The sequence below is a fragment of the Sesamum indicum genome, linkage group LG6 (genome assembly GCF_000512975.1).
Source record: "Sesamum indicum cultivar Zhongzhi No. 13 linkage group LG6, S_indicum_v1.0, whole genome shotgun sequence".
NCBI classification, from domain to species: domain Eukaryota; kingdom Viridiplantae; phylum Streptophyta; class Magnoliopsida; order Lamiales; family Pedaliaceae; genus Sesamum; species Sesamum indicum.
Genome location: NC_026150.1, coordinates 9,053,491 through 9,080,590, shown reverse-complemented (window position 1 = coordinate 9,080,590; position 27,100 = coordinate 9,053,491). Strand labels below are relative to the sequence as shown.

The window sequence follows — 27,100 nt, the reverse complement described above, 5'->3', positions numbered from 1 at the left end:
GGTGAAATCACAGTGTGTGAGAGTGTAAGTTCTTGGAAGCACTTTTTCTTCATCAATTCCTAACAACACAACTCTCAGCTTTGATGCCTCAAATGTTGCTGGCCCAAACAATCTTGCTACCTGATCCCAACCAAAAAACGAAAAATTTAGTGCTAAACAATCATCTCATATGAAAATTTAACCACAAAAGTGTAAAATCGAATATAATCCGAATGATGAAATATAATATACCCTAAAATGTAGTACGTGATTTTTTTTTACTAATAAAAAAGGGTGTGATATGAGGGTTACATAATGATTCCTCGAAATTACATAAATGTTCCTAGGCTTCTAAATAACTTCAAAATTAGCCAAAAGATCAGTGCCTATTTTAGTCTCTCGTATGTATCGATCCAAACTCAGCTCGTGAATGTTCATAAATATTAGCCCCTCATGCCTCAAGTACAATTTTTACTATTCTAAGCATCTTTATGATTTTATATTTCTTTACAATATTGTTCTCAATGTTCTTTCTTTGTAGGACACGTAATTGGATCTCCAGCTTCCTTAAGCACTTTTCAAACCTTCCATAAATAGATCTATCTAGTCCTAAATACACTTTTTGTGAGGACTGTTTCATCTCAAATTCAAATTTATTTTTTTCAAAAACAGTCACTTAATATTTAGGATTAAATGCATTTTTTGGTCTTGTAGTCATTTATCCTTTTCTTTAACTTTCAGTGGTATCGTTTCGGTTATGTATCTTTTTTATTTTCATAATTTCAGTCCTTTTGTTTGTCGGTGGTGAACTCTGACAGAAAAAAGGACTCAAATCATGAAAATTAAAAAGATGTATGACCAAAATACTACTCTAGAAAATTAAACGGGACAAAACTATTGGCACAAATGGGCCAATAGGAACAAATGCCTCAATTTTAGAATGTAATGCAAGAGACACATGCATTTTTCCAACGAGAAAGGTAAACTCCAGCTATAAAAGCATTAAAATCACAAAAATTAACCAAAATGCTCGCTCAAAAAGTTAAAAAAACGGAAATTCAAGCCTAAATTACTCACGGGGAGTATGGATACATTGTTGTTTGCTTTTCCCCTGCTGCCACTGTGAAGAAATTTCATTAGCTTTAATGGAAGTAAACCACCTCTCAAGTTGCTCATGACGAGAAAGATAATAGACAGATAGTTTTCAGCTGCTTCTAATTGCTACTCTTTTTTGTTTAGAGCTTTCGGTATCGACGCTTAAAATGAGCTGCAGATCAATCATTATGTGTTCCTGTTGGCAATTTTTGCGTGCCAAAATTTTAAATGAACGACAAAATAATGTTCCGACATGTCTTTTGTTTGCTTGGCCCGTGGGGGAGCAGCAGATCCGTATGCAGTGTGAAATTGTGAATTGTTTATCACATGGGCTTTTTTCATTTTTTTTAAATTAAAAAATATAATTGAATTAAATTATGAAAGTGGCCCACGTGACGTTTTGATATATTCTCGAAAAGAATAAGTAAACTAATTTGTATTATTATTAGTTTCGTTGATTTTGTTTTTTTGTTAATAATATATTTTGTTAGTAACATGAATAATTTTTTTTAAAGTAAGAACAATTAATTATTATTATCAATATTTTGAATATTCTCAATCTTGTCATAGTCGAAAGGGCTTGATGTTGTCGTTGAAAGGGTGCAATGGGTCACAGCACTGAGCAATGCATGCCCGTGAAGCCTGTTCACATCAAAGCAAAAACATCACCATTATGTTTTGTTTCATTTTTAACTTGTTTTGATGTGTTTTATGAAGATAGAGAGAGAAAAACAAAGATAGATAAGTTGTGTTAGAGATAGTATTTATATTTGGATTTATTTTCCATAATGAAAAATTTATTCATGGAATTAATCATTATGAAAAAACATCGCAACATCTCCTCCCACACTATACACACTCTTCAAGTTACGCTGATTTCTTTCATCACCCTACTTGAAATATCAATAAGAAAGGTAAATTAAATATTTTCAAGAACATATACATAATTATTTTTCCAAAAAGAAGGAAAAATTAACATATTTTCTTCGAAAATTTAAATACCACCATTCGTCGTTGTCGAAGGGGGACCTATGAACAATGCCGTTTCCACCTCCATAGCTTGCGCCGGAGGCCGAACTGTTGGAAGATTTACAGACAGTTGCAGAGGTAGCATCTCAAACTGGACAAACAAACCAAATAACACAACAAATTTAGCAATTATCAATGAAACAAATACTTCATTGCTTTTTTATAAACAATATTACTAATTACAACGATTATTTGTTAGAATTATAAAAGAGGTTTCAATTAAACATCATACATATAGCTCTAAATCGAAACGTATATATATATTACTCACATAATAAAGACTCGAACCAAAGATCACCTTCGCTCCTTATTTTGTAACATTTGACAAGGCCTTATTAGCAAAGCCACAAATATTTCATGAAAACGTATTTTTCAGCAAACTGATATTAGTTGTCTAAGTAGTAATATGTGTCCGTTTCTATAACACAGTTTTGCAATAATTTCTAACACGGCACCGGACACACAAACTTAGAAACAAAAAAGTAACTATTTCCGATTTTATGACAAAATTGGAGACGGATTTAGCAACGGAGTGATTTTGATCCTTCACATATTGGATCTACACATCAATCTCAAGATAAAACAAAGAAGAGACACTCACTAACAATAATCCCAGTAACACAAAATATCCACAATATGCATAAAAAAACATTATTATGCGATCAAAAATTATATTTGGCTCATGAGTATAGTGATAGCCCATAAAGAGGAAAATTGTAATTTAATCCTATAAGTATGGAAGGACGGTTGTGCACCTAATTAAGATGGTCACCACTTTTCCGGTCATTTTTATCTTCAATATGTAAAATTTTTACAGGATAAAATTACTAAAATAAATTCATACAGAACTAATACTGCAATTTTCCGTACATAAGGTTCTAAATAAGTATTCATGTGTGATTATTTTATTGGAAAGAAAAATACAAGGAAACAACATAAACTTCTCATAAACAAGAGAATACCATGAAATCATATAAAACTCATAACTTATACTATGCTCACCTTTTTTCTTAATCTTGTGTTTTCTTGCATCAATTTCTTCTCCTACATCATCAAATAATAAAGCAACTCAGGATCCAAACAACGTTGTGTTCATAATTCTTGATATTCACAAGTACAAGATTAATTATTACCTGTTCCTTCAGCTGATCAATCTGCTCATGGAATAATGTATTCTGGGAACAATTAATAAGATTCAAGTCAGATTAGTACAATATGGCTGCTTAATATGTGCAATACATTGATTGCAGCACACACACACACACATGTTTGTGTATTATATATATATATATATATATATGTATATACCTTCCGAGCCCTGATGTTGTTCAAACTTCGTTCCAACAGTTGTTCGACCTGTTCTAACTCCTCGACGGAGCAAGAATCCAAACTTTCTCCCAAGAGCCTTCTGAAATACACATGCATTAGTTAGTTTCAGAAATCAAACTTTTCCAATATGTTTTGTAGGAGTGTATGTAAATATGAAATGGGCTAATTGTATTTTTAATCCTGTAATTAGTTATAATTCGACACTTTATTTCTATAATTTGTTAGAGTTTTAATATGAATGGGTTAATTGCATTTCAAGGCGTGTGCCAATTAAAATTCGAGATAACACATCTAATTGCCCAAATTTTTTAAGACGCGGCAAGCAGGTATATATGATATAGCAACTTATGTCACATCGCCTCACCTGGTTCACTTGTCACGTCATCATATTTTAGTCAATAAAAATATTTTTTCGATTTTTAACCAGCACATGACAGACAATTGCCAATTTCCAACCAACTTTGAAGATTACAGCCGAATTTGTCCTAAAATTGTTGAAATGAAAAAGATGAATGTTCCTAATAAATTACATAATTAAAATATTAAAAAAGATGTAATTACAGGATTGAAAACTCAGTTAAGTGAAATATGAATTGTTATTAGTTTGTAAGACATATTTGAGAAATTAAAAAGGATGATATATATAACCTTTTAGAATCTTCAAGGAGCTCAATCGTCTTACGCAGTTCAGCAGTCTCATCTTTCAAATGCTGCCTCGGATTAGAAACCAAAATGTCAGAATATACAGTTACCCTCTATTTACAACTATCTACGTACAAAGAGTAGGTCAATTTTGATGAATTAAATTGCAATATAAAATAGCCTATATTAGTAAAATTACATTTTTAGTCTCAAAATTGAGAAAAATTCGACACATTTAATTTAATCTTCTGCTTCGTGGGATTTATGAAACTAAATATGTTAAGTTTTTCTCAATTTTTGGGACCATCTTGAAAATCCTATAAAGCATATGATTAAAAGTGTTAAATTCCCTCTCCTATAGGACGAAAAGTTTAATTTTCGTAAACTTATAATATTAATTATGAAAAATTGAACGTATTCGAGCTAGGGTCGTACGTAGATTTATGATTTTGTTGGGAAGAAAGGTATAAGGTGATGGAGCGAACGTGATAAAAATAACAGTAAATTATACTAAATAAAATTTACACTCATTAAGGTTTAGTGTATTTTATATAAATGTCTCCTGCACCTTGCAAAATTACAAGTACAATTCTAAAATTATAAGTATCATAATTCACGGACGAATCCCTTCCGAGCAAGAATTACTAGAACCGTCTTGAAATATTTTTTTATATCTAAAAATCCATGAAAATAATTTTTGATGCAAAAGACCTTTTTCATCAACTTGAGTCTTCAACTGCACTCTGTTTTGAGGCAAAATTACACGATTTTCTTCTATTGAGTTCTTTTATTTATTGATATTCATTTTTAAAACTAGTTTCTTTGGACTGTATTCACTTATTTGCAATAATTTTTATGGAATTAAATCATTAAACTTTAATATTTTTAAATTTTTTTTGGTTTAATTCTATTAAAATTAAAATCATTTTGAAGAAATATTTTAGATCTCCAAAATTTTCTTAATGCAGTTAAAATCCATTGAGATTTTCATCAATTTTTTGTTTTAATTTAATAATTCTTGTAGAAAAATATTTCTCTAAATATTCTAGAGAGACAAAATATTAATTAGCAAAGATAACTATAAATTTTTAATTGGACGAACTAAATAAAAAGATTTGAGATCTCAACATTCGAATATTAGTTTACAAAAAGCTATATTGCATATAAATCAAATACAGCTAAAAGATTTACAATTGAATATCGATAAATAATAAAAAAAATCATAATATCTAGAGTAGTTATGAGAAAAGATAAAGTAATGGTCAGTCGTTTATCGTTTTAAAAAGAAAAGTTGATGGAATGATCAGTTTCTTGGATTAAAACGTATTTTAATTTGTCGTTTTTTTAGATATAAAAATTTATTATAAGCTGGTTCTCGCAATATTATTCTCTATTTTTTTAAGAAAATTTGATTCGTATCATAGAAATAATCAATGCTTTCTCAAAGTATCATTTAAAAAATACATTAAATAAAAGTAAATGTTATATAGATTTAGAATTTCCATAAATTCATGAGCTTAATTAATCTGTTTTCAACTCAAATGTAAGTAAACTATTATAGTAATAGCTTGCAAGATCAACATTTTTAGTCTTAGATTGATGATATATGACAAACTTGGAACATTTCATATCTTTGTAGTTGATCAATTGTGTTGAATTTTATTTATAAATTGTTGAAAAATGTATAACATTGTAATATAAAGTGTTTACAAAAATATTTGTACATTGCTCAAGCGGTTGGACAATACATCTAATGATCAGCAACACAATTATAGTTTTGCACTAAGATAGGTTTCTTTGCAATTTTGGTCCTTTAATTATTGATGTTTGGTATTTTATTCCTTTAAGAAATGGAATTTGCGATTTGGTCCATTAGGAATATATATTTTGCCAGAAATTCAAATATTGCCTGGAAAACCATGATACAAGTCACGTGTGTCCTCAAATTTAAGTCAGCACATGACTTGCATGCGATAATTTCCGAAAAATATAGAACTTTTTGACAAAGTATGTCCTCAAATTATGAAATCTACAAAAATAATGGACCATATTGCAAGTTTTATTTCTTAAACGACTGAAACACCAGACAACTATAATCACAGAACTGAAATTGCTATAAAGTCCTAAATTTAAGCAATGGAAAAATACTAGGAGGTTTGGAATACGAACGGCTTCCCCTTAAATCCACCACACGACTGCTTATATGGACATTCCGAGTTTGTGACACTATAATGTCCATGCTATTGATAGTATTTTAAATATTTTTAAACCTCATATGTACATATTCATTTTATTCAAATACATTGGTTATCATTTTTAATTAATCTTTTTTCACAATTTGATTTATTTAAAAAAGTAATGAATGTGTTTGTTTCGCTTGAATAACTTTATAAATCAATACTTTCTGAATTAAGAGAATATGTGTAAGTATCCAATAATGGATCAGCCAGGTAGTAACAATTTCCATTGACATGCAAACTTGAAATTCTAAGCAAGATAACCATATATGATAGCATGTTCGATCGTATATATTCGACAATTATCCACGGTAAGATGAGAAAAGTCCGTACCTGCGTATTTTCCTCCATAGTTTTTCTCCCAATTGCTAGATTCTTCACATTTGCTAGGTACCGTTCTATTGTCTTGTTGATCACACTGTCAATATTTTCAAACACTCTCAATTTTTATCCTCAAAATAAATATATTTTCATGTTAAAACATTACATAAGTTTTCTACTGCATAAATTAACAATGTTAGGGAAAATGAGGAGAAGGAAAGCTGAATTAGTGAAAAGGCAAAAACAAATGCTTGTGTACGACAGATACACATACTAAATGGGGAAAATGCAGTCCTGTAGCTTATGAAGGGTGGCATTTTTGGTCCTGCATGAATTGATTATTGCAATTTAGTCCATAAATTTAAAATTTTAGCAATTTTCATCATTTTGGCTGAAAAAATACATATAACTTGCACATGGCCCAGTTAAATAGTGATTTTAATTAGTCGTGTAACTTACGAGTCATTGGCATGTTTAGTCCTGTACTTTAGGGGAATTAGCATTTTTGGTCTTGTGTGAATTAATTTATAGGACTAGAATTGTAACTTAATTGGGTCATGTGCAAGTCATATACAATTTTTCGATCAAATTGGCCGGAAAAGAGCCAAAATTGCCAAAATTATAGAGTTTAAATTACGAAACTAATTCGTACAGAACCAAAATACCACCCTTTAAATTATAAGACTAAAATTACAAATTTTCCCTACTAAATTATAACAAGAGTGGTTATATTTCATGCTAGCATATGTCTATGTACCATATTACAATATTACCAAAAAATAACACAAAGATCATATTTATATAATCTACAGAAGAACCAACAAAACTCAAATAACAGAACCAAAACAATTACGAACTCAAATCTCGTTTTGAATATTACAACATAGTATACATATTTTGCCAAATATTTACGTTGACACAATTGAGAAGAATACTATCAGTTGACATGATGACTAATAAGTACAATAAAGAACAAGTCTTGCTGTTTTCTACCAACTTTCTCATCTAAGTTCATAGTATTACAGTTAGTGCACCTAACTTATGAACTTGTACGCAATTATTGCGTTAAATTTGAAGATATTCGTTACGTGTCTTCTATATCACATCACATGCATATATATAGATTGCCGTGTATTAATTACATTTGTGTGCGTGTACATATATTAGTATTGTGTAGGTTTTTATACTATAAAGAAATGAAGTTCGTAATAAGAAAATAGCTTATTAATGACTCTTGAAATCATTATATGCAAGCTATGGCAAAAACATTTCATGTGACCATAGAATGCTTACGATGATACGCTTGATATAAATGCGTATCTTTATTGTTTCTATAATTTTATACACGGGATAATAAGTAAAACTTGATTTAGTTAATTAGTTGAAAAAAGTATAAACTTTTAGGAGGAAGTATAAGTTTCTTGACTAGAGACGGATGTTTTTCAACTTTACCTACTCTTGATAATATTGTGGATATATATGTCTCAAAAAGATAAAGAATTACATGTGCCAATGACTAAGAATCACAACAAAAACTGTTTGAAAAGGAAAAGTTCTGATAAATTTCATTTGCAAATTCTCACATTAGCTCTTATCATGGGATCACTCCCAAAAAAAGAGCCTTTTGGAGACGGTTTTTGTGACGGATTTTCGAACACCTTGTCGACCCTTTTTAAATTTCAAACGGAATTATTGATGAATTTCCAACGGAAGAAAATCCGCCTCAAAAAATTAAGTCGCAAAAAATTGACGAAAATAAGACAGAAGATGATATTTGTCGGACTATATGGAACAATTTTGGATGGAAATAAGTGAACAATGATGCAGCTAATTATTGCAAGATTAACTCTATAAGTAATATTTTCTAATTTTTTATAATTTTTGCAAAGTGATTAAATAAAGCTTCGTTTATTTAAACAAATGTGGTGTCCGTTTATAAGCTCCTACATTTTATAAGATGTTTTAAAAGCTTATAAGATGGATTTTATTTTGAAAATAAGCTGCTAAAGTGTTTGGATAAAAGAAGATATTAAAGCTTTTAGGATGTGAAAACATCTTATAAGATGTTGGTGTTTCGTATAATAAGGGCTTTTATTGGTAAAATAACTAAAATGAGCATAATACTATTAGAATCAGATAAGTTGTTATTTCTTGACATATTTTTGTTTAATTTTTTTTTTAAAAATGCTTTTATAAATATTACACACTAGTTTAATTGTAAATAAAAATTTAATAAATAATCTTTTTATAATAAAAAACTAACGAATTATTACCTAAACTTTTAAATAAAAACAATATGTGTACATTCATGCTACTTGAATATTAATACAGATATATAATTGATACTTTTTTTGTTAATGCAATGATTATTTCTAGTCGTATAATTTATAATGTCCTGAATTTTTATATTTTTCAGTAAATATAATACCAATACTAATCTTAAATAATGAAGTATTTTTTATGTTTTAAATGTTAGAAAAATTAAATAGTAAAAGAAAAAAATTTAAATCCTAAAGAGAGAAAGAGTGTGTGTGTGTGTGTGAGAGAGAGAGAGAGAGAGATAAGGTGCATGTGTGTGCATGTGAAGAGAGAGAGAGAGGGGGAGGGAGTGAGGAGAGTGTTGTGGGTGTGTGGGTGTGAGCATATGAATTGGGATATTGTTGTCTTATAATATATTAATTTTATATAACTTATAAGATCTTATAAAAAAAATTTAGGAAAGTTAACTTTTTTTTTAAAGAGTTTGTAAGATCCAAAACATCTTATTTTGAGATCTTATAAGCTCTTTACAAAGAAATTGTCAAACACTTTATTGGAATTTATAAACTCTCTAACATTTTATAAGATGTTTTTTAAAAGTTTATAAGCTTAGCCGAACACCCTCATAGTTAATACAACTTGCAACACGTTCATTCATATATATACATATAGTATGTTTTGGACTTAAATTTTCAAACACGAATACATAATCTTGAAAGTGTTAGAACTTCGAACGACAAAAGTATATGATAACATGTACGTATAATTTATAAAGTAAAACTAAAATATGCCTACAACATATATATATATATATATGTAGTGCAAATGAACATCATCAAAGTGTGGGAAATAGTTATTATTCTAACATCTTAGTATTGCTGTTAACTGCAAGACAACAATCTTATCCTAAGACATGAAGCACTATAAGCAACGTAGATCAATTCCCTGAAACATATCAGCTAATTATAATCTCAGACAGATATTCTCATACTTCAAGAACATATGAACTTATGAAAATAGTGTAAAGTGGGTGGGGACACTGATGATAACATACAGCTATTCAAAGTACAATCTACTACAAGTCATCATGAAACTGTCCTTTCCACACTCCTGGAGACACAGAAACTCATCCAGTTTGCTTTGTCAATGGATGTTTGACAAGACATAGCTCTGATGTTATCCAAATAACAATAATTATTACAAGATTTTTGCTGTAACAGTTCACTTTTTACCACATATATCTTGCAATAATGCCATCTTAAACATGAAATCATGGGAATTAGAGATGTAATAATAATTAAAGAAAATATATGGGGAAAATGCTCATTAATTTTAGGGGGTTCCCCACTCCCAAGAAATTTGGAGGAGTGTGCAGGTCATGCACTTATAAATTATAACCTCAATAACATTCAGTGTTAATATAACTTCATTGGACAAAAAAAACCTTGGGATTTGGAGAAAGTATACATGAAAATCTCCAAAAACAAATGGAATTTTCAACAACCAAGAGAAGCCCACTTCATTACAGGTAATTCTTAAGTCCAAGTTGGGAGAAAAGGGAGGGAAATTTGACTAGAAAACAAGAAATACAGACACAGTTTTCCACAGAAAGACAACCTGCGCGTATTTCTACTTATATATTATCTGACAAATTCATAAGTCCAATTCACAAAAAGTCAGCTAATTGCATCAAAATTATTACTGTACATACATAGAATTATTAGCAACACACAAACACAAGATTTAGCTTATGATCTTATGATAAATCAAAAACAAGAAAAAAAGAAAAAAAAATATTAATTAGTGCAAATTTAGTACCTTGAGCTTGAGAATTCATAGAGTCTGCCTTTGGGGGAGAAGATTATGAGTGCAACTTCAGCATCACAGAGAACTGAGAGCTCAAAGGCCTTCTTCAAGAGCCCACTTCTGCGCTTGGAGAAGGTCACCTGCCTGCTGGTGGCATTTTCTATCCTTTTCATCTCAGTTTTCCCCCTCACCATTTCTAATCTCTTCTGTATGTATATGTGTATGTATATACACAACACACACAGTGGTGGGTGTAGATTTATATATATATATGTGTGTATGTGTATGTGTGTGTGTGTGCGTGCTTGTGAAGGGCTGCAGAAGAATAGTATTGATGCCAAGAAAACAGTAATGAAATCAAGAAATAGGGATTAATTTCCAAAAATAGAAAGGGGGTGGGGAGGGGATTGATGTGCTGATTGGCTCCAAGAATAGCAAAAAACAGACAAAAGATTTTGTGGGTTTTTTCTTTCAGATCTGCACTGTTTAAGGTAAGGATGAAAGAGAAACAGGTTGAGAGAGAGAGAGAGAGAGATTGAAAACCCTAGATTCAGTGTTCAAGAAAGAGAAGCAGCAGTGAACAGGATATTGTCTTTCAGGTTTCCATTTTCAACCATGGAATGAGAATATATATATAGAAAGTGGGAGGACATTAAATGCCAAGAAAAGAGTTGAAGTCTCATCATCTCTTTCTTCTTTTGGTAAAGAATCAGACATCCTAAGAAAAGAAAAATACATGTAAGAGTAGAATACTGCAATTTGTAAGTGGGAAGAAAATTAAACCTTGTTGGGGTTTGAATATATGTTATGTTGTTGTGTGTACATGTAATATTTCTATTATTGGTTACAAAGGAAAAGATGCCCTTTATTGGCCTTCTAGGGACCATTATTATTAATTAAATTGTGGGAATTGACATGTTAGTTAAGTCTCCAATGTTAAAGTGGGATCTGTTTTGATATGATACGAATTGCTTTTGATAATTTAGTTTTGTAATTTTATAATTGTGGTAATTTTAGTCATTTTTTAATTAATTTGATCGAAAAATTGTATGTGACTTGTACATGATTAAATAGTATTGCAATTTTAGTCTTGTAAATTAATTTGGATAGGACCAAAAATATCAACTCCCTAGGTTACAAGACTCCCATTTCCACTAAGTTACAGAACTAAAATTACAATTTAATTGGGGCATGTGCAAATCACATGCAATTTTTTGGTCAATTTGGCTGAAAGAGGATAAAAATTGCCAAAATCTTAAAATTGCAGGACTAGTATTGCAAATATCAATTCATATAGGATCAAAAATGCCAACCCTATAAATTTCAAGACTAAAATTACAATTTATCCCTCGACGAAATTTGATTCAAGCGCTTGAAAGATGATTATTTTTTGTATATATGTGTATAAAATAGGCAGTTATGTCCTTCTAACATGAAATGAGATACCTTTTTATTTGTACGAAAGTAATGGTTCAAGAGTAAAATTAAAAAGATGTAGGACCAAAATATAATAATAAATATTAAAAGACAAAAACATAATATGACCTAAGTTATGGGACAAAAAATACATTTAATCCTTACGTAAATATTCTTCAAGATGTAAGGCCAACTCTCTTCACGTCTCCTTAATTTTCTGCATTGATTCAACGCCACTAAGTTAATTTCCTTGGCCCGTTTCTATTGTTCTAATTAATTACGTATTATGGATAAAAGTAAAAAATTATAGTGAATAATATTTAGTCATAGTTGCACAACAATTATTAATTAGCCGTTATTTCTATAAGCAATGTAAAAATATAAATTATAGTTAAAAATTAATAAATATTTTGGACATTAGTAAAATCATTGTGAATATTGATAACCCATGGTCAAATTTAAATTTTCGCATCGATTCTATTTGTCCGAGGTAGATAAAATTTGATTTCAATCGTAGTTAAAGTATTGGGAATAATTTACTTTCTTTGTTTTGAATTTTCTACATGCAAAATATGTATAGAAGCAAAATCACACTTTGCATTAAAATAAAATAAAACATGGGAAAAAAAATTAAAATTAGTGTTTTTGGACAATGTACCGAAAATACAACCGGCTCCATTAATTAGCGGACAAAAAATGTACGTGAAGATTAAAATAAAAAAATGTGCAACTCTTGGAATGCAATGCAATAAACCATAACAAACATAACTAAATTGGGAAAGAAAAAAAAAGCCTACACATATATATAGGATCAAAAACACGATTTTTCCCCTCATCGTTAGAAGAAATTTAATATTTAATCATAATTATTTGTCATGGTTAAATGTAAATAGTTGTTGACAATTTTTGTGAATGTAGCTAAAATATTTATCATGGCACATTTACTATGGCTTATAATATGCCTTGGCAAAAACAGTTGTAGTAGTGAATAATCTAAATTCTTACATTGACTTTTATTTAACTATGATTGATTATAATTATTTACTACGATTTTAGTTCATAATCAATTAAATTATAGTCAATAATAATAATAATTTTTTTTTGAAACCAATCAAACTTTCTGTTTCATTTTTTTTTTAAAGAAAAAAAGAAATTCATAACATAAGTTTGATATTGAAGTCCCCAAACACGGTATATGTAGTTGATAAACGAGTTTACTAAATACGGAAAAACAAATAGTAATAAAACGATGCTGTCAGTGAGTGAGAGAGCTCTCGGTCTTGGAGTTGCACGCGGAGTTCCACGCGCCCACTGGTGACTAAATTATTTGTCCCTGCACGCGTCAGATATACGTCACCCTCCATCCGTACAATTTCCAAAACCTCCACCCAATGCCGAGTTGCCACCTCACATATCAGGGACCGTATCACATGGTCATTCTATGTTGTCACCAATCAACTTTTTCCCCCGAAAAAAAAAACAATATTTATTTTTGTAGGATGCGCAAATTGCATTTTTAGTCCCGTACAATAGATGGGTATACAAATCAACCCCACACTTAACCATATCTTCTAGAACGTCTCAAGATGCAAAAATTGTTCAAATTTTAGTCCCTAAGGATTCTTTTTTTTTTTTTATGGAGAAAGCACGTGGCTATTAATTTCAAAAGTTAGAGGAAAAAGTAGAGTTTAAATCATGAATTTTTAATTAATCCCACTTGATTAAACTCTTTACAATTTTACTTCCAAATTTTGAGCATTTTCGTTATTTTAATTAAATATTTTTGTATAGATTTTTTTTTTTTTTGAAAATTAGTTATATATAGGAACTTTAGGACAAAGGGAATACATTTTCATCTACAAATTGGTAATCATTTGAAAAGGTTACAAGAAAATTTTATCTCGTGCTAGTTGTCATGGCACGTTGTCTCTGTGTGCATATGATAAATAATATTTTATATTTTAAAATATATTATAAATAATAACTTAATCAATAAATTATATTTAAAAAAATAATAAACAAAAAAAAATCAATTTAAGTATTATCTGCACGATAAAAGAATTTGTGTGGTGGTATTAGAATGGCCCGGAATCAGTTTTACTAAAAAAAAATAATTATAAGGCATAATTATCATACTTAAAAATTAGTATGGCATTATCATTAACTGAGTCTCGTAGATTTTTAAATAGTCTAAATTTTAGCTAGTTTTAGATTTGTTGCCTATAGTAAATATATGACTCTTTTCCTTTAAATAGATTATCGATAACTCCTAAGAGATTGATTCGACAGTAAATTATTTTTACTATTCAATCTCGAGTTTTAAGAATATTAGAAACGTGTTCTCATTATTTTATATTTTTAATTGCTTTAATCAAATATGAACTTATGAAATCATTTAAATAAATTTAGTCAGACATCCTATGAACTAATAACAAGTTTGATGTCTCTAAATCCTACAAATATAAGATTTTGGGTCTGAGTTCCAAGAGACATATGCAACATTAATGATGGATTATAGTTAATGAAACTAATATTGATTCAAGAAAATAACCAAAATGAAATGAAAAATTGAATCAACAATATACATACTAATTTTACAACAATAGTAACTTGTAACCAAATATAAGAAAATTAAGTGAACAAAGTTATTATTAATCAAATGGTAAAATACAACTACTTTTATTGAGATTTGACATAATTATAAATACCTTCCAATTATTTGAAAAATCAATACCAATTAATTTTAACGCCCATCTAATAACGAGCCCATTCTGTAACGTGTGTTAGGTTTCATTCAATTTTTATCGCAAGTTGACCAAAATGCTCTTTTTGTGTTAAGAAATATAATTTTGTATGTTTTTTTAGAATTTTTTAAAATATTTTTATGAATTAATATGTTTGATGTGTACTATAAATTTGGCCACACCACAAGGGTCGAAGGATTTTCAAGAAAAACTTAAGATTATCGGAGGACTAGCCCTATAAAATAGGGGTTAGCACTTCAATGCTTAAATCAGTAACATGTTAAAAAAGAAATAATATGAAAATTTGAAATAAAGTGATAATAATGATGATATATGATGTGAGAATGATAAATATTTGTGGAGTGCAAAATATAAGTTTAAAATATCCTGAAAGTGAACAGTGCAAGAAAATGAGAGTTTAAAAATAAGTGTGATGTTACATAAGCCTGCACAAGACCTTTATTTATAGGCTTGTACAGAGTTGGGTTCCATACGCCATTATAAAGGTATTTGAGTTGGCTATCATCCACAACAAACTGTAGGTGATTTAGATAAATATTGATTGAGATACGTGAGTTGGACTGAATCCTGTCAAATCTACCTAAAAATTCAGGAGTTGATTATTTATAGATTTTTCAACTTATTTGCCACCGATTTACTTGAAACCACCTAGAGGTATTTTAAGGTGATATGTACAAATGTGTTGGCAAGTATATGACATGTCCTCTCAATTGTATGATGATGTATCCGGCTGAAGTAGTAAGTAAGCTTGTAGACCTTTCTTCTCTGTTGATAGGCTTTATCCGTTCCGCTAGTGGGCTCTTATTCATCCTGCTGACGAACCAACTGGGCTCTTAGCCGACTGGACTAGTATTTTTATATTAAATTTATATATTTTATAAATAAAATATAATTTATTAAAATATTTTTAAATTAAATAATAATTTAAATTAGTTAATAATATATCATTATTACTTAACACAAAATTATAAGTTACCATTTTCTTCTTCTTCTTCTTTATAAAGTGTAATAGAGGCCAAAAGAGGGTATTTCATTTATTTTCCACTGCATTTATTGCTAAAAGGCGCATATAATGTATTCTTCTTCTATTATTAACAGAATGGTTTTTTTTTTTCTTTTTTTGTGGATTTACAAAAATATGAGTCTTTTTGCCTATGTTATTAACACACAAGAATTTTCAACTAATTTCACATAACACATGAGTTTTATGTAATTTACCCTAAAGGTCCCTATCATTCCAAAACACGCTCTGAATAAATATTATAAATTTGTCTTGAATGAGACAATCTATTGAAACATTATTATAAAAAAATAAATAAATTACGAACAAAATATTGAGCCTTAAATTAATGAAAAGCATTTAAAAAAAAAGATCATTTATCCTTTCTTGTGCATTGAATCTCCATTTTAAAAACAAAAAAAAAAAATCTTTGCATTTTAAGTCCTTGAATTTCCAAAAAATTGGACTTATCTATGAAAAAGACCAGAAATGGCGAGGCATTAATTAATTAAAAGAAACTTCTTGAAATTGAAGAATACTAATATAAGTTTGTTGGGTTCAACCTAATTTTGCTTCCTTAATAGGAAAAGGCCATATGTATATGCCAACATGCCTGCAAATTATAATATATTTGGTATTCCCAACAGCTGCTTTTAATATTTTAAAGTTATTAATCATCCGAATATGATTATTATAGTCATGGAATTGTTATTTTAATTGTAATTGATTTTTGAGAAAAAAAATTAATTAAATCCCATTAGTCTACGCATATAAATTATTATAAAGATATACTAATACCCGAATATAGAAAAATTTAATGTAGGCAAGTATCTTACACTAGTAACAAATAATGATTTGAACGGCTTATAAATCCCAATGCATCGTCTCTCTAGTGATAATTACTTTTAGGATAAAATTATGAGACTCATATAAATGTAGAACAGATAATACACTGATTGAGCCGCAATCCACATCGTTCGACGTCTTCTTTGAGAATCAAATCTACGACCACGTGCCCATACGTATTCCAATAGATCATGTGCTTGTTGCAGGCCCTACGTCGTCGTCTTTTAAAATCAAATCCACGAACACGTGCCATACGTATTCTGATAGATCATGTGCTTTTTGCAGGCCCCTCATATGGGGGAAGATGACGTGGGTAAATATTTCACATTGGATTACGGATGAGGAGTTTAACTCATTTAGTAAGACTTGTATGGAGTCAAAATAAATAATAACTCATGTAATAGAGCATTACTGCTCAAATCGCAAGTTTCTTTATTCATTTACTTAGGATATATGAAAAACGTTGCTGGTACTTGGACTTTTCTTGTACGAGGGTGATATAAAAATAATTCTATTTTTGATGTTATCGAATTAATAATAATTAATTAATTGAAATTAAAAGAAAATCTTTTGGCCTGGATATTGTTGCCGTCAAAGTACTTTCGGCCCCTCACGTTGGGCTAATAATATATAATATTTATTTATTTATTTATAAGCCGATCAAAATGCAGACCCTTTTTCTCTCTCTAGAACAAAATCATTTTTGCTATTTCCCTTCGCTCAACTTCTATTGTCACTCCCCCCATTTCGTGAATACCTCTGCTCTGATTTTGTAACGAAGAACGAACTTCTTGGAAAAGCGTTTGATCGAATTGGGACAAAGGAAAAAATGGATTCTCCTCCACTTCCGTCTTCGCAGTCTGCATCAGCCTCTGCCGCGTCGCCGCCCCCCCCGGCGGAGGTGGAGGTGAAGCGTGAGGAACGAGAGAAGGAGATGGTGCATAGGACAAAAGTGATACAATTCTTGGGGCGAACGACGCCTATCATTCTCCAAAACGATAATGGCCCCTGCCCTCTTCTCGCTATCTGTAATTCCCTTCTCTCTCCTACTCTGGCTAGGGCTTTGTTTTTGTGTCTGCTAGTGCATGTTTGTTCGTAATATACTGTAGAACGTTTTGTTCTTTTGAGGTTTGAGATGAATTGGATCATTTTCAATAAAGTTTAAGCAGAAGAAAATGGAAAACCTCGGTGGAAAAGAGAGTAGAATGTCCCTTAGCTCTCAGTCTCCTTTAAGGGTCATGCTTATGGTGTTTAGTTTTCGTGTGCTGCTTGAATTGAATATGGCAGTGGGAGAAAAAAAAAATGTAAGTTTTTAACAAGGAGGAGACTGAATTCTAGACTGTTCCTCATGAAGATACTTCTGGTTGGAAATCTGGGAAGCATCATGATTAGAGAAACTTTTTGTTTGGATAAGTTATAAATGTTTACAGCATGAAGTATGATGTATGCTCTACATGTTATTCACTTATTTGGCATGACACGATGACATGCTATTTGGGAAATTTAGTGGGACTGTGGTTTTCTTCCGGCGATGTCTTGAACCGGAGAGTTAATTTCTTCTGGTGATGTCTTAGTTAGATCTCTTGTTCATAATTGAACTTTGGGATCAGTGTTTGTAGAAACCTCCAATCTTTTGTTGTCTGTGGGCTCATCTTGGTGTCTGATTGTCACCGACAGGATGATGTGGCCCCAATATTATGATATGCTTTCTGTTAATTATTTTAAGTTTGTATTTTGGTGTAATTTGATTTGTTGGCTCGTGCGCATTCGGCATGTACGCGAAAGTGTCGTCCCAATAACCGTGTGCCTTTTGGTTTCCTAGCCCCTTTATGTGTTTTTATATTCTCTCTGACTAACGTAATGTGGCATATTCTGATAGGTAATGTTCTGTCCCTGAAGAACAGTTTGAATCTGAGTCCAGATATTTCAGAGGTTTCACAGGAGAAATTGCTCTCACTGGTTGCTGAACGGTTGATCGATACAAACATTAATATTGATGTAATTGCTTTTTCTGCATTATTTTCTTATTTCTTTTAGTATTGGTAGGATATGGCATGATGAAATCGAGAAGAGGATCTTTTCCCCCCCCCCCCCCCGACCTTACTCATTGTGTTTTTCCGTTTCTCGCTTGATCAATTTGTCCGTGTTAATTGGGTGGCAGAACAAAGATGCTGGCTATGTCGAAAATCAGCAGCAGAATATTGCAGATGCTATTGATTTACTTCCTAGACTTACAACTGGCATTGATGTGAATATAAAATTTAGAAGGTAGATTTCTTTTTTTTTTTTTCTTCTTATATATTTTACTACTTCTGCTTTGTTTTGATTTTTCAGTTGTTAAGCATTACATGTTGCTGGTATATGTAAACTGGTAATGGTTATAGCATACTGCTTGTACGGAAAGTTTTTCATTTATAGTTTTTATTGAATCAAGAAAAAAGATCTGTGCTGTGCTGCACTATGACTTGAATGATCTGACACTTCTGCTACCAATTGCAATTTTGACAGATCTGTTTCTCAATTTTTCAGGATTGATGATTTTGAGTTCACTCCAGAGTGTGCAATATTTGATTTATTGGATATTCCTCTTTATCATGGATGGATTGTTGACCCGCAGGTATGGATTCTTTGCCTCACTGCTCAAAATAGGTAGATTTAAAATTTGAATTTTATGATGCTTTATTTGTTACGCTGTTCATGTGAGCTTGGTTCTAGTTGTCATTTAGTGTCAGGGTAGATGATTTGTGAGAAATATTGTGTGCTGTATCGTTGTATCGTCTCAGTGAATAAGCTTTATGTGGGCACGACATGTCTCTTGTCATCCATATAGAGTACTTCTCTTTGTTTGTTTTCAACAGTGGTGAAAGTCACAGAGAAGTAGGAATTATTTGAGAACTGAAGTTCTTTAGAGATTAATACATTATATATGCGCTTGTGTACCTTGCCTCTCCTACGCAATTCTTGTTTTCTTATATCAAGTTTTTTTGTGGCGACTAATCTGTTTTATGACTTTTTACAAGCAAGGAAGAGATTCCCTCTCTCTCTCTCTCTATCTCACACACACACACAGTCTCTACGAATATATGTATATATGGATAGATATTTGAGTAGATGGATCTTCAATTTATACATCCATTGCTCAGTAGCCCATTTGCCCAAATTTAAAGCAAGTGGCATTTGACCCATAATATTCTACCAGAGAATGATAAAAAAAGAAAGATGGAAAGTACTTTTTAGGTGCGGTTTCTTCCACTGAGACAGTTCACCGACTATACATCACCTTCCCTCCATCTCATAGAGTTTCTTGCCTGACCCTCATTGCGAGATAGCATGCCATAGAAAAACTCATACTATTAGTTCAGCACATCCATCTTTGATCCTAACTTTTGAAACACTGACCATTTTGATAAATTTCCTGCTATTACCACCTGACCATCTTTGGCATCAACGGTGGAAACATGCTGACTTTTTAACAAACAAGAAGCAAGAAAGCAGAACAAGGAAGGAAATAAAATAGGTACCTATAAGCTCATAACAGTTCTTGGAGCACAAAGTACAGGTATCAGCTTGGGACACCACTTTTTGGTTATGATTTCTGGTCTGATATTGGAGTGTCATAGTGCAAACTGTCATTGGGAAGTTAGTAACTGGGTCTCTTGTCTCCATCTTTCTCTGTCTCTTGCTTGATCTCTCTCAATCTGAGAGGCTTACATTGTGGACATCATAGATTTAGTTAGGACTGATTTGCTTAACTACGTTTGCATTTGCTATCTTGGAATTTCCATTTGGCAAACATAAGATGTCGCTTTGTTGTGGGAGCACTTTGGGTTACTGACCTCCATAACTTATTAAAATATATGATGATTTATAAAATTGAGGGTATTATGAAGACAAAATGCAGACTTTTGGGATCCTGTTTATGAAACTAAGGCTAATCATTTTTACTTGTTTATATTGATATGTTTGTTGAATTAAACAATAATGGATATTTTTCAGATTTTGAGATTGTATTTTGTTACTTTATGAAAATTAGTAAAGACTTGTTAGGAACTTACCAGGTTAAGTATCTACAGGTGAGACGTCATATCTGGAATGTAGTTCTGCATATCTAAACCTACTTAAAAGGGAAGGATAATAGCTGAGTATGTGGAAAAATTTGAAACTCCTCTTTTGACAGGCCTTTTAGATTATTGAAAAGAATAATCTTCATTGGTGTTACTCTGGCAGGATCTCAATAATTCTTGGATAAATTATTACATTGGAATTAGGAAGGTGTTACATTTAACATAGGGCTTTCATTTGACTGAATGAGAAGTGAGAAAGTGAAAGGATGTATTATAAACATTGCATTGAATTTCTGAACTATGCTCACATGTTTTTTGGTTGAAAAGTGACCAGATATTCTGGGCTTTGTTCTGTGACGAGACATTTTGAGAAAATAGTATAGTAGATCTAAAATCTGATGGGTGGTGCTGGTGCATGACTTTACAAGTTGAGTACTCAATTCTCTAGGCAATATTTTGGAGGCCGAAAGTAGTGAAGGATGGAGGTTTGGTTCTGCATAATGCTTGGTTAATTCTAGCTATTTATGGATTCTCTGAGTATTTGGTGTCATAGTAATGAATATGCTTGGTGCTGAAATTCTTATTTGGTGTCATAGTAATGAATACGCTTGGTGCTGAAAAATTCTTAGTTACCTTTCATGTGTGGCATAATGGAATGATTAATTGTCTTTTCAATATTGTTGGATCATAAGATCTGTTTTCTTGGTGAGTTGAACCTTCCTATTTCACTTTTTAATCCTCCGGCTATATCTGTGAATTGTGGCAGACTTGGTTTCATCTAATGAATGTTTCTGGTGATGCGTGCATTTCAGGATCATGAAACAGCAGATGCTATTGGCTCAAAATCATATAACACTCTCATGGGGGAGCTAGTTTCATTGGAAACACAAACTATGGAGAGTGAACAGAAAAATAATTCCGAAGAGGACAGTGTAGATTTTGTTGCTGCAACAACTGCAGCTCTTGGAGTACCTTCTCCATGTCTTTCAAGGGGTCAGTCATTTGACGATTCACCCCCACATAAAGCAAGAAAAGGGGACATTGAAGAACAAGCAGAGCTGTTAAGAGTCCTCAAATTATCAGAAGCCGAAGGGTCTAATTCATTATCAGATGGTGTTGTTGGTGCTGTTAATTTACATGAAAGTGCATATGTTAAGGATTCTGAACCCATAACGCTTTTGGAAACAGCGGAAAAGAATTTTTCTGATGAAACTGTAAAGACTGGGACACTGATATCAGATGATAGCAGTGCTCTGAACAATCACCATGTAGATCTAAAATCTCCTGAGGTATTTTTACAGGAAGCTATCTCAAAGACCGACCAGCACAAGAGCTGTATGCGACCTGCCTATGAAGAATCTAGAGAACTTGGTGATACTGTAGTTGGTTCTGATGTGGGAACTGAGAATGGAAAAATTCAATCTGTATCTTCTGGCCAAGATCCTCCATCTGCTTCTGATAGACCTCGAGATAAATCAAGTGATGAACATGCTCTAAGTGAAATCACAACCACCTCTGACCCAGATGAAACTAAAAATCATCATACTGATTGTCAAGCAAGAGATTCACCTAGCTTATTGAAAGCTGCTGCAGATTCAAATTCATCTGCTAGCCAAATGCATCATATTGATGAACCTGAAGCCTTCTCTTCCAGTGTTGATGGCAGTGAACCCATTTATGAAGGTGAAGAGTGCATATTGGACTCAGGAACCATAGCTTATGAAAGTCGCGAGCCTGTTTATGAAGGCGAGGTGGTTCTCGCAGAGCAAGTGGACAACAGAGGTTGTATGGACGTCGGTGCCCCAAATAGCAAGGAAAGGATATCAACAAAACAAGGTGAAAAGTGCTTTAAATGAATTACAGTCATTTTTGTGGTGATTATTTTTTTTTAATAATTTATTAGGACAAAGAAACTATCTTGTTTAATTTGTTTATTTACTTCAAGCATAGAAGGTTTATGCTAATGCATTTAATTACCTCTTACTGATTCTCATAGGGGAAATTATCAGGAACTTTTTGAGGAACAGTGCTAGTCAATTGACTATATATGGGTACGTATTTTTGCCATTTTACAAGGTGGTTGAGAAGATGTCCTTTGTTTGGCATAGGAAGGTGCTGATTGTTTGTTTTCTTCTGCAGCCTGTTTTGCTTACAAGATAAAGTGAAGGAACGTGAGCTTTGTGTGTTTTTCAGGAATAACCATTTCAATACGATGTTTAAGGTTTGTGCAATGGCATGTAAAGCTATCTTACATGCCTACATTTCATCAGCAACTATAATGGTGGCTCACCAATAAGTCGATGTGACTTGTCTACTTGATATGTGTGACCGATGAGGTTAAAACACTGATATGACATACAGCGATTGACTTTTAAAAGATTTTTATTAGGCAAGAGTTTTATGAAGCAGTAAAATTTTTTAAAACTCATTAATGGAGAAAGAGCTTCCTCATATCCATATCATGTATTGTGTGAAAGACAATAACTCTCTCAGGGATGCAGTTTTGGCTCCCATCCCTAAGTTGAACCCACATACTTTGTTGCAAATTGCAATTCTAATGTGTGTGCATGACGTATACACATTTGTATAAACCTGTACGCATATATGTGTGGGTGTGTATATGAAAGGTCACTGCTCGTAGTAAAGCATGAAAGCTGCAGTGTAGTTTGTATGAACTCGCAAATGATGTAGATTAAGCGTGGAACAGAAAGCTATGCAGTTTAGAGACCATGATATCATTTTGATTTTTGCTGCAGTTTAGAGACCATGATATCATTTTGATTTTTGCTGCAGTTTAGAGACCATGATATCATTTTGATTTTTGCTGCAGTTTAGAGACCATGATATCATTTTGATTTTTGCTGCAGTTTAGAGACCATGATATCATTTTGATTTTTGCAGTTATTTTACAGTGACAAATTCATATGATAAAATAATAAGAAAATTCATAAAGAGTTTTCCACCTAAATATGGACTACCGGATTCTTTGTCTGGGAGGGATGGGGTTGGATACCATGACCATAAGAGTTAATTATGGCATATGTTACCAGTTCGGGTCTTGTTTCCTTTTTTTTTTTCTTAATGTTTTTCTTGTAGCTAGAATGCTGCGTATTTCAGCATCAACTGTGTTTTGCTTCTTGATTGGAATTGTACCTAATATAAGTTTATTCGCAGTATGAAGGTGAACTGTACATTTTAGCAACAGATCAAGGCTACATTAATCAGCCGGATCTGGTGTGGGAAAAGCTAAATGAGGTGAGGTTTTAGTATGGAAATGGTTCTTTATTCTTTTAATTGCTGGATGATCTTATTACCTTTTGGATGAAATAAAATCCCAATATGCCACAGTTGCAAAGATGTGACAACAGTATGTAAATTTTCTTTTTTGGCCTTGCATAATTGTATTAGCAGGCAAGCCAACTTTACCTGGTCTAAATGCTTTCTTCATCACACCGTTGTTTTAAATTGTGGTTGTTACTGTTCAAGTATGATAAATAGAAAATTCTTGATCATTAATTATTTTTTTTCCCCCAACATTCAGGTGAAACTTTTTTTCCCTTTAAATTTATCAATTGTAACAATTATTGTTTTTTGTTATACGTCTTGATTAGTTTCATATTCAGCATATATAGGTCAAAGCTATATTTAGACTTTTCCGAATTCATGGAGCTCCCGTGTTGACACTTGACACTTGGATGAGCTCATATGACATGCTTCTTCCATGTTTTGAGATGGTCACATTGTAGAACTGTTTAATTTGTGTTATAGCCCTTTTATGATATCTATACAGGACTGAATTGGCTGATAAATTGTAACCACTTTATGCTGCCGATTTATTCAAAATTTAGAGGTTCATGAATGTATATGCATCCATATATGACACCTCTACCTCAAGTCCAATTCACATGGAAATCCAGTAACACGTATTTTACCAATAGTAAGCACACATTAGTGTGTATTGGTTGTTGGAGTACTAAAAGAGACATTAATATGCTCCGGTTTTGGTTCCGTAGTGTTGTGGAAATAGCATTCGACATTTGTGTTCTGATCTTTTCAGAATTGTAGCTAAGCATTGATTTCATGTTTTTGTCTATGATTTGATTGCCATTGTTAGGTTAATGGTGATACTGTATACATGACGGGCAACTTTAAGGAATTCAAGATGGAAGACCATTCCAGCAGCACGTGGGATGAACAGAATGTGATGGCTAGTACTGCTGTATGTAGCATTTAATGTTCCAGATCTCCTTGCATTTAAGTGCATCACTTCTAAATAATCCCAACTTCCTTTTTGCAGGATTATTTAGCTAGCATAGATAGTGCTCAAGCAAATTCAAGTCTCAAGTAATTCTCTAACTTCTCTAGCATGTGGTGTCCTCATATTATTTAGGTCTTTATTCATTATATAGCATATATACTATGTACGAAATTGGAATATTCATAATTCACCTACTTTTTGTTCATGTGCCAGTACAACATGTTTCCAAAGCTTTACTATGCGAGTTTATAATTGTCCTGGTAAAATGTGTTTCTAAATTCTCGTTCCTAATGACTGAAAATGTAGTAGTTGTTATCAATTTGTATTTGCCCTGGCATTAGAGCAGTTCACTGAATTTTGGCTTCATGCCTTTATATTTCTATTTTTGTACGGACGTCTGTTACTTATTATAGGTGATATCTCATTATTTCCTTTGATATCTGATCTCTAATCTAGCGCTCTTGGTTATTTCTTTTGCTGTTTTTGGGCAGTTCTGACTTGCAATTAGCGATAGCTCTTCAACAGCAAGAATTTGAGCAGCAGCAGCAGCAGCAGCAGCAGCAAGAGCAGCAGTCGCAGCGTGTTCTGCAGCAGCCAGCCGTTAGTGGGGGTTCAAGGCTGGTCACTGGCCCCCAGGTAATTTGATAAGTTCTTTGACTTCCTTCCTACATCTGCCCATATGCTTATGGTCTGGCAGTGGTGCTATACCTTAATATTGCACATGAGTTATTGAAGAAAGAATGGTCGATTAACGTTCATTATTATGTTACTGTCCTATGCCTGATGTTCTGTCTTCTCCTTCCCCTGAATCCTCATTTGGCTACATCATTTCATGCTTGAATTTTGTGGACTTAGATACAAGCGAGTAGAGCAGGATGTCCAGGATCTCTGGAACAGTAAAATCGAGTTGACCATTGGTAGGACCCTGTATGTGACATTGCATTCATTACTGTAGGATCTCCTGGAAAAGATTCTAAGGTTTGTGACATTTGCTGAAATAACGCTAGATGCTTTGCGTCCAAGAACTTATTATGGCTGTTTCACGCAAGCAAATGATGACAACTGATCACAAGGGGGGAAAAGCTAGCTAGAATAAATATATAAAACTTAAATTTGATTATGGTTCTTTATGTTATATATTAGCAACACCCCACATGCAAATACAATAAATACACACGCCAACAGACACGCAGAGACACAGGCATGTATACATGCTCAATACAAGGATGCATGGTTATGTTTAGTGTTTTTGGCTCATCTTCATTCAGTCCATATATAACTGTTGTGGTCTATTCTTCCAATATTAGTAAGAATTAGGACTTGGTACTGCGAGATAAACTTTTTCTACATGTGAAGACGGAAAAACAGTAGAGGGTACATTTACTGGCTCCAACTATGATTTTGGAAAATTCTTATGCCCCTCAAATAGGGGTCATGCCACATTAGCTCAATGGTTCACCTTTGACATGATGTCATTCTTACTGTTTGATGTTTTCACATTCGATGCATATAAGCATTCTTCCTACGGTTGAGTTCCACACGTGCAAATCTTCTGTTTTTCTTGTGCATAAATTGGCGGTACTTTTGTTTGTGTGTGAGTTGCGTGGGGTATGGTCCCGATGGTCGTTTCTTGGCTGGAGCATGGTTCTAAACCTTAAAATCGCTGCAGGTCTCACGCAGTAGTGGGAAGCACACAAGCTCATCCAAGCAGGAATCAAAATCAAAGGAGAAGTGCATTGTGATGTGATGAGTATACATGCAGGTTTCAGACCAGCAAGTTTTGTGAATGTTGTTGTGATTATTTCTTGGTCCCATTGCTGCTTGTGCCAGATCATGACTCCCATATAATCTGTAACTCTAACTACACTCACTTTGTGCTGTAAATAGAAACCATATTTTTCAGTTATATAAACTTGGAACTTTTACAACTGCAATTTTCTCATTTTTTGTCATGACGGACATCTATACGCTTGTGATTACTGCCAAAAACCAACGGAATCAGATGAAATTACAAGCCGACAACTCGCTCTCCCCCCCCCACCCCAATATTTGAT

General features: G+C 32.3%; 2 protein-coding genes across 2 annotated transcripts; one reads left to right on the top strand and one right to left on the bottom strand.

Moving 5' to 3' along the window:
- Positions 1,884-11,457, bottom strand: LOC105164246 (MADS-box protein SOC1). Its single transcript, XM_011082860.2, has 7 exons — positions 10,710-11,457; positions 6,645-6,729; positions 4,081-4,142; positions 3,412-3,511; positions 3,237-3,278; positions 3,106-3,147; positions 1,884-2,194 (listed from the first exon to the last, which is right to left on the bottom strand). The coding sequence occupies exons 1-7, from the start codon at positions 10,889-10,891 to the stop codon at positions 2,069-2,071; spliced, it is 639 nt and encodes a 212-aa protein (XP_011081162.1). The 5' UTR covers positions 10,892-11,457; the 3' UTR covers positions 1,884-2,068.
- LOC105164163 (ubiquitin carboxyl-terminal hydrolase MINDY-1) lies at positions 17,395-27,020 on the top strand. Its single transcript, XM_011082756.2, has 12 exons — positions 17,395-17,752; positions 18,604-18,722; positions 18,886-18,992; positions 19,254-19,341; positions 21,601-22,624; positions 22,785-22,839; positions 22,928-23,009; positions 23,963-24,043; positions 24,903-25,007; positions 25,086-25,132; positions 25,538-25,682; positions 26,716-27,020. Exons 1-12 carry the CDS (start codon positions 17,554-17,556, stop codon positions 26,791-26,793), a joined length of 2,130 nt encoding a protein of 709 aa, XP_011081058.1. The 5' UTR covers positions 17,395-17,553; the 3' UTR covers positions 26,794-27,020.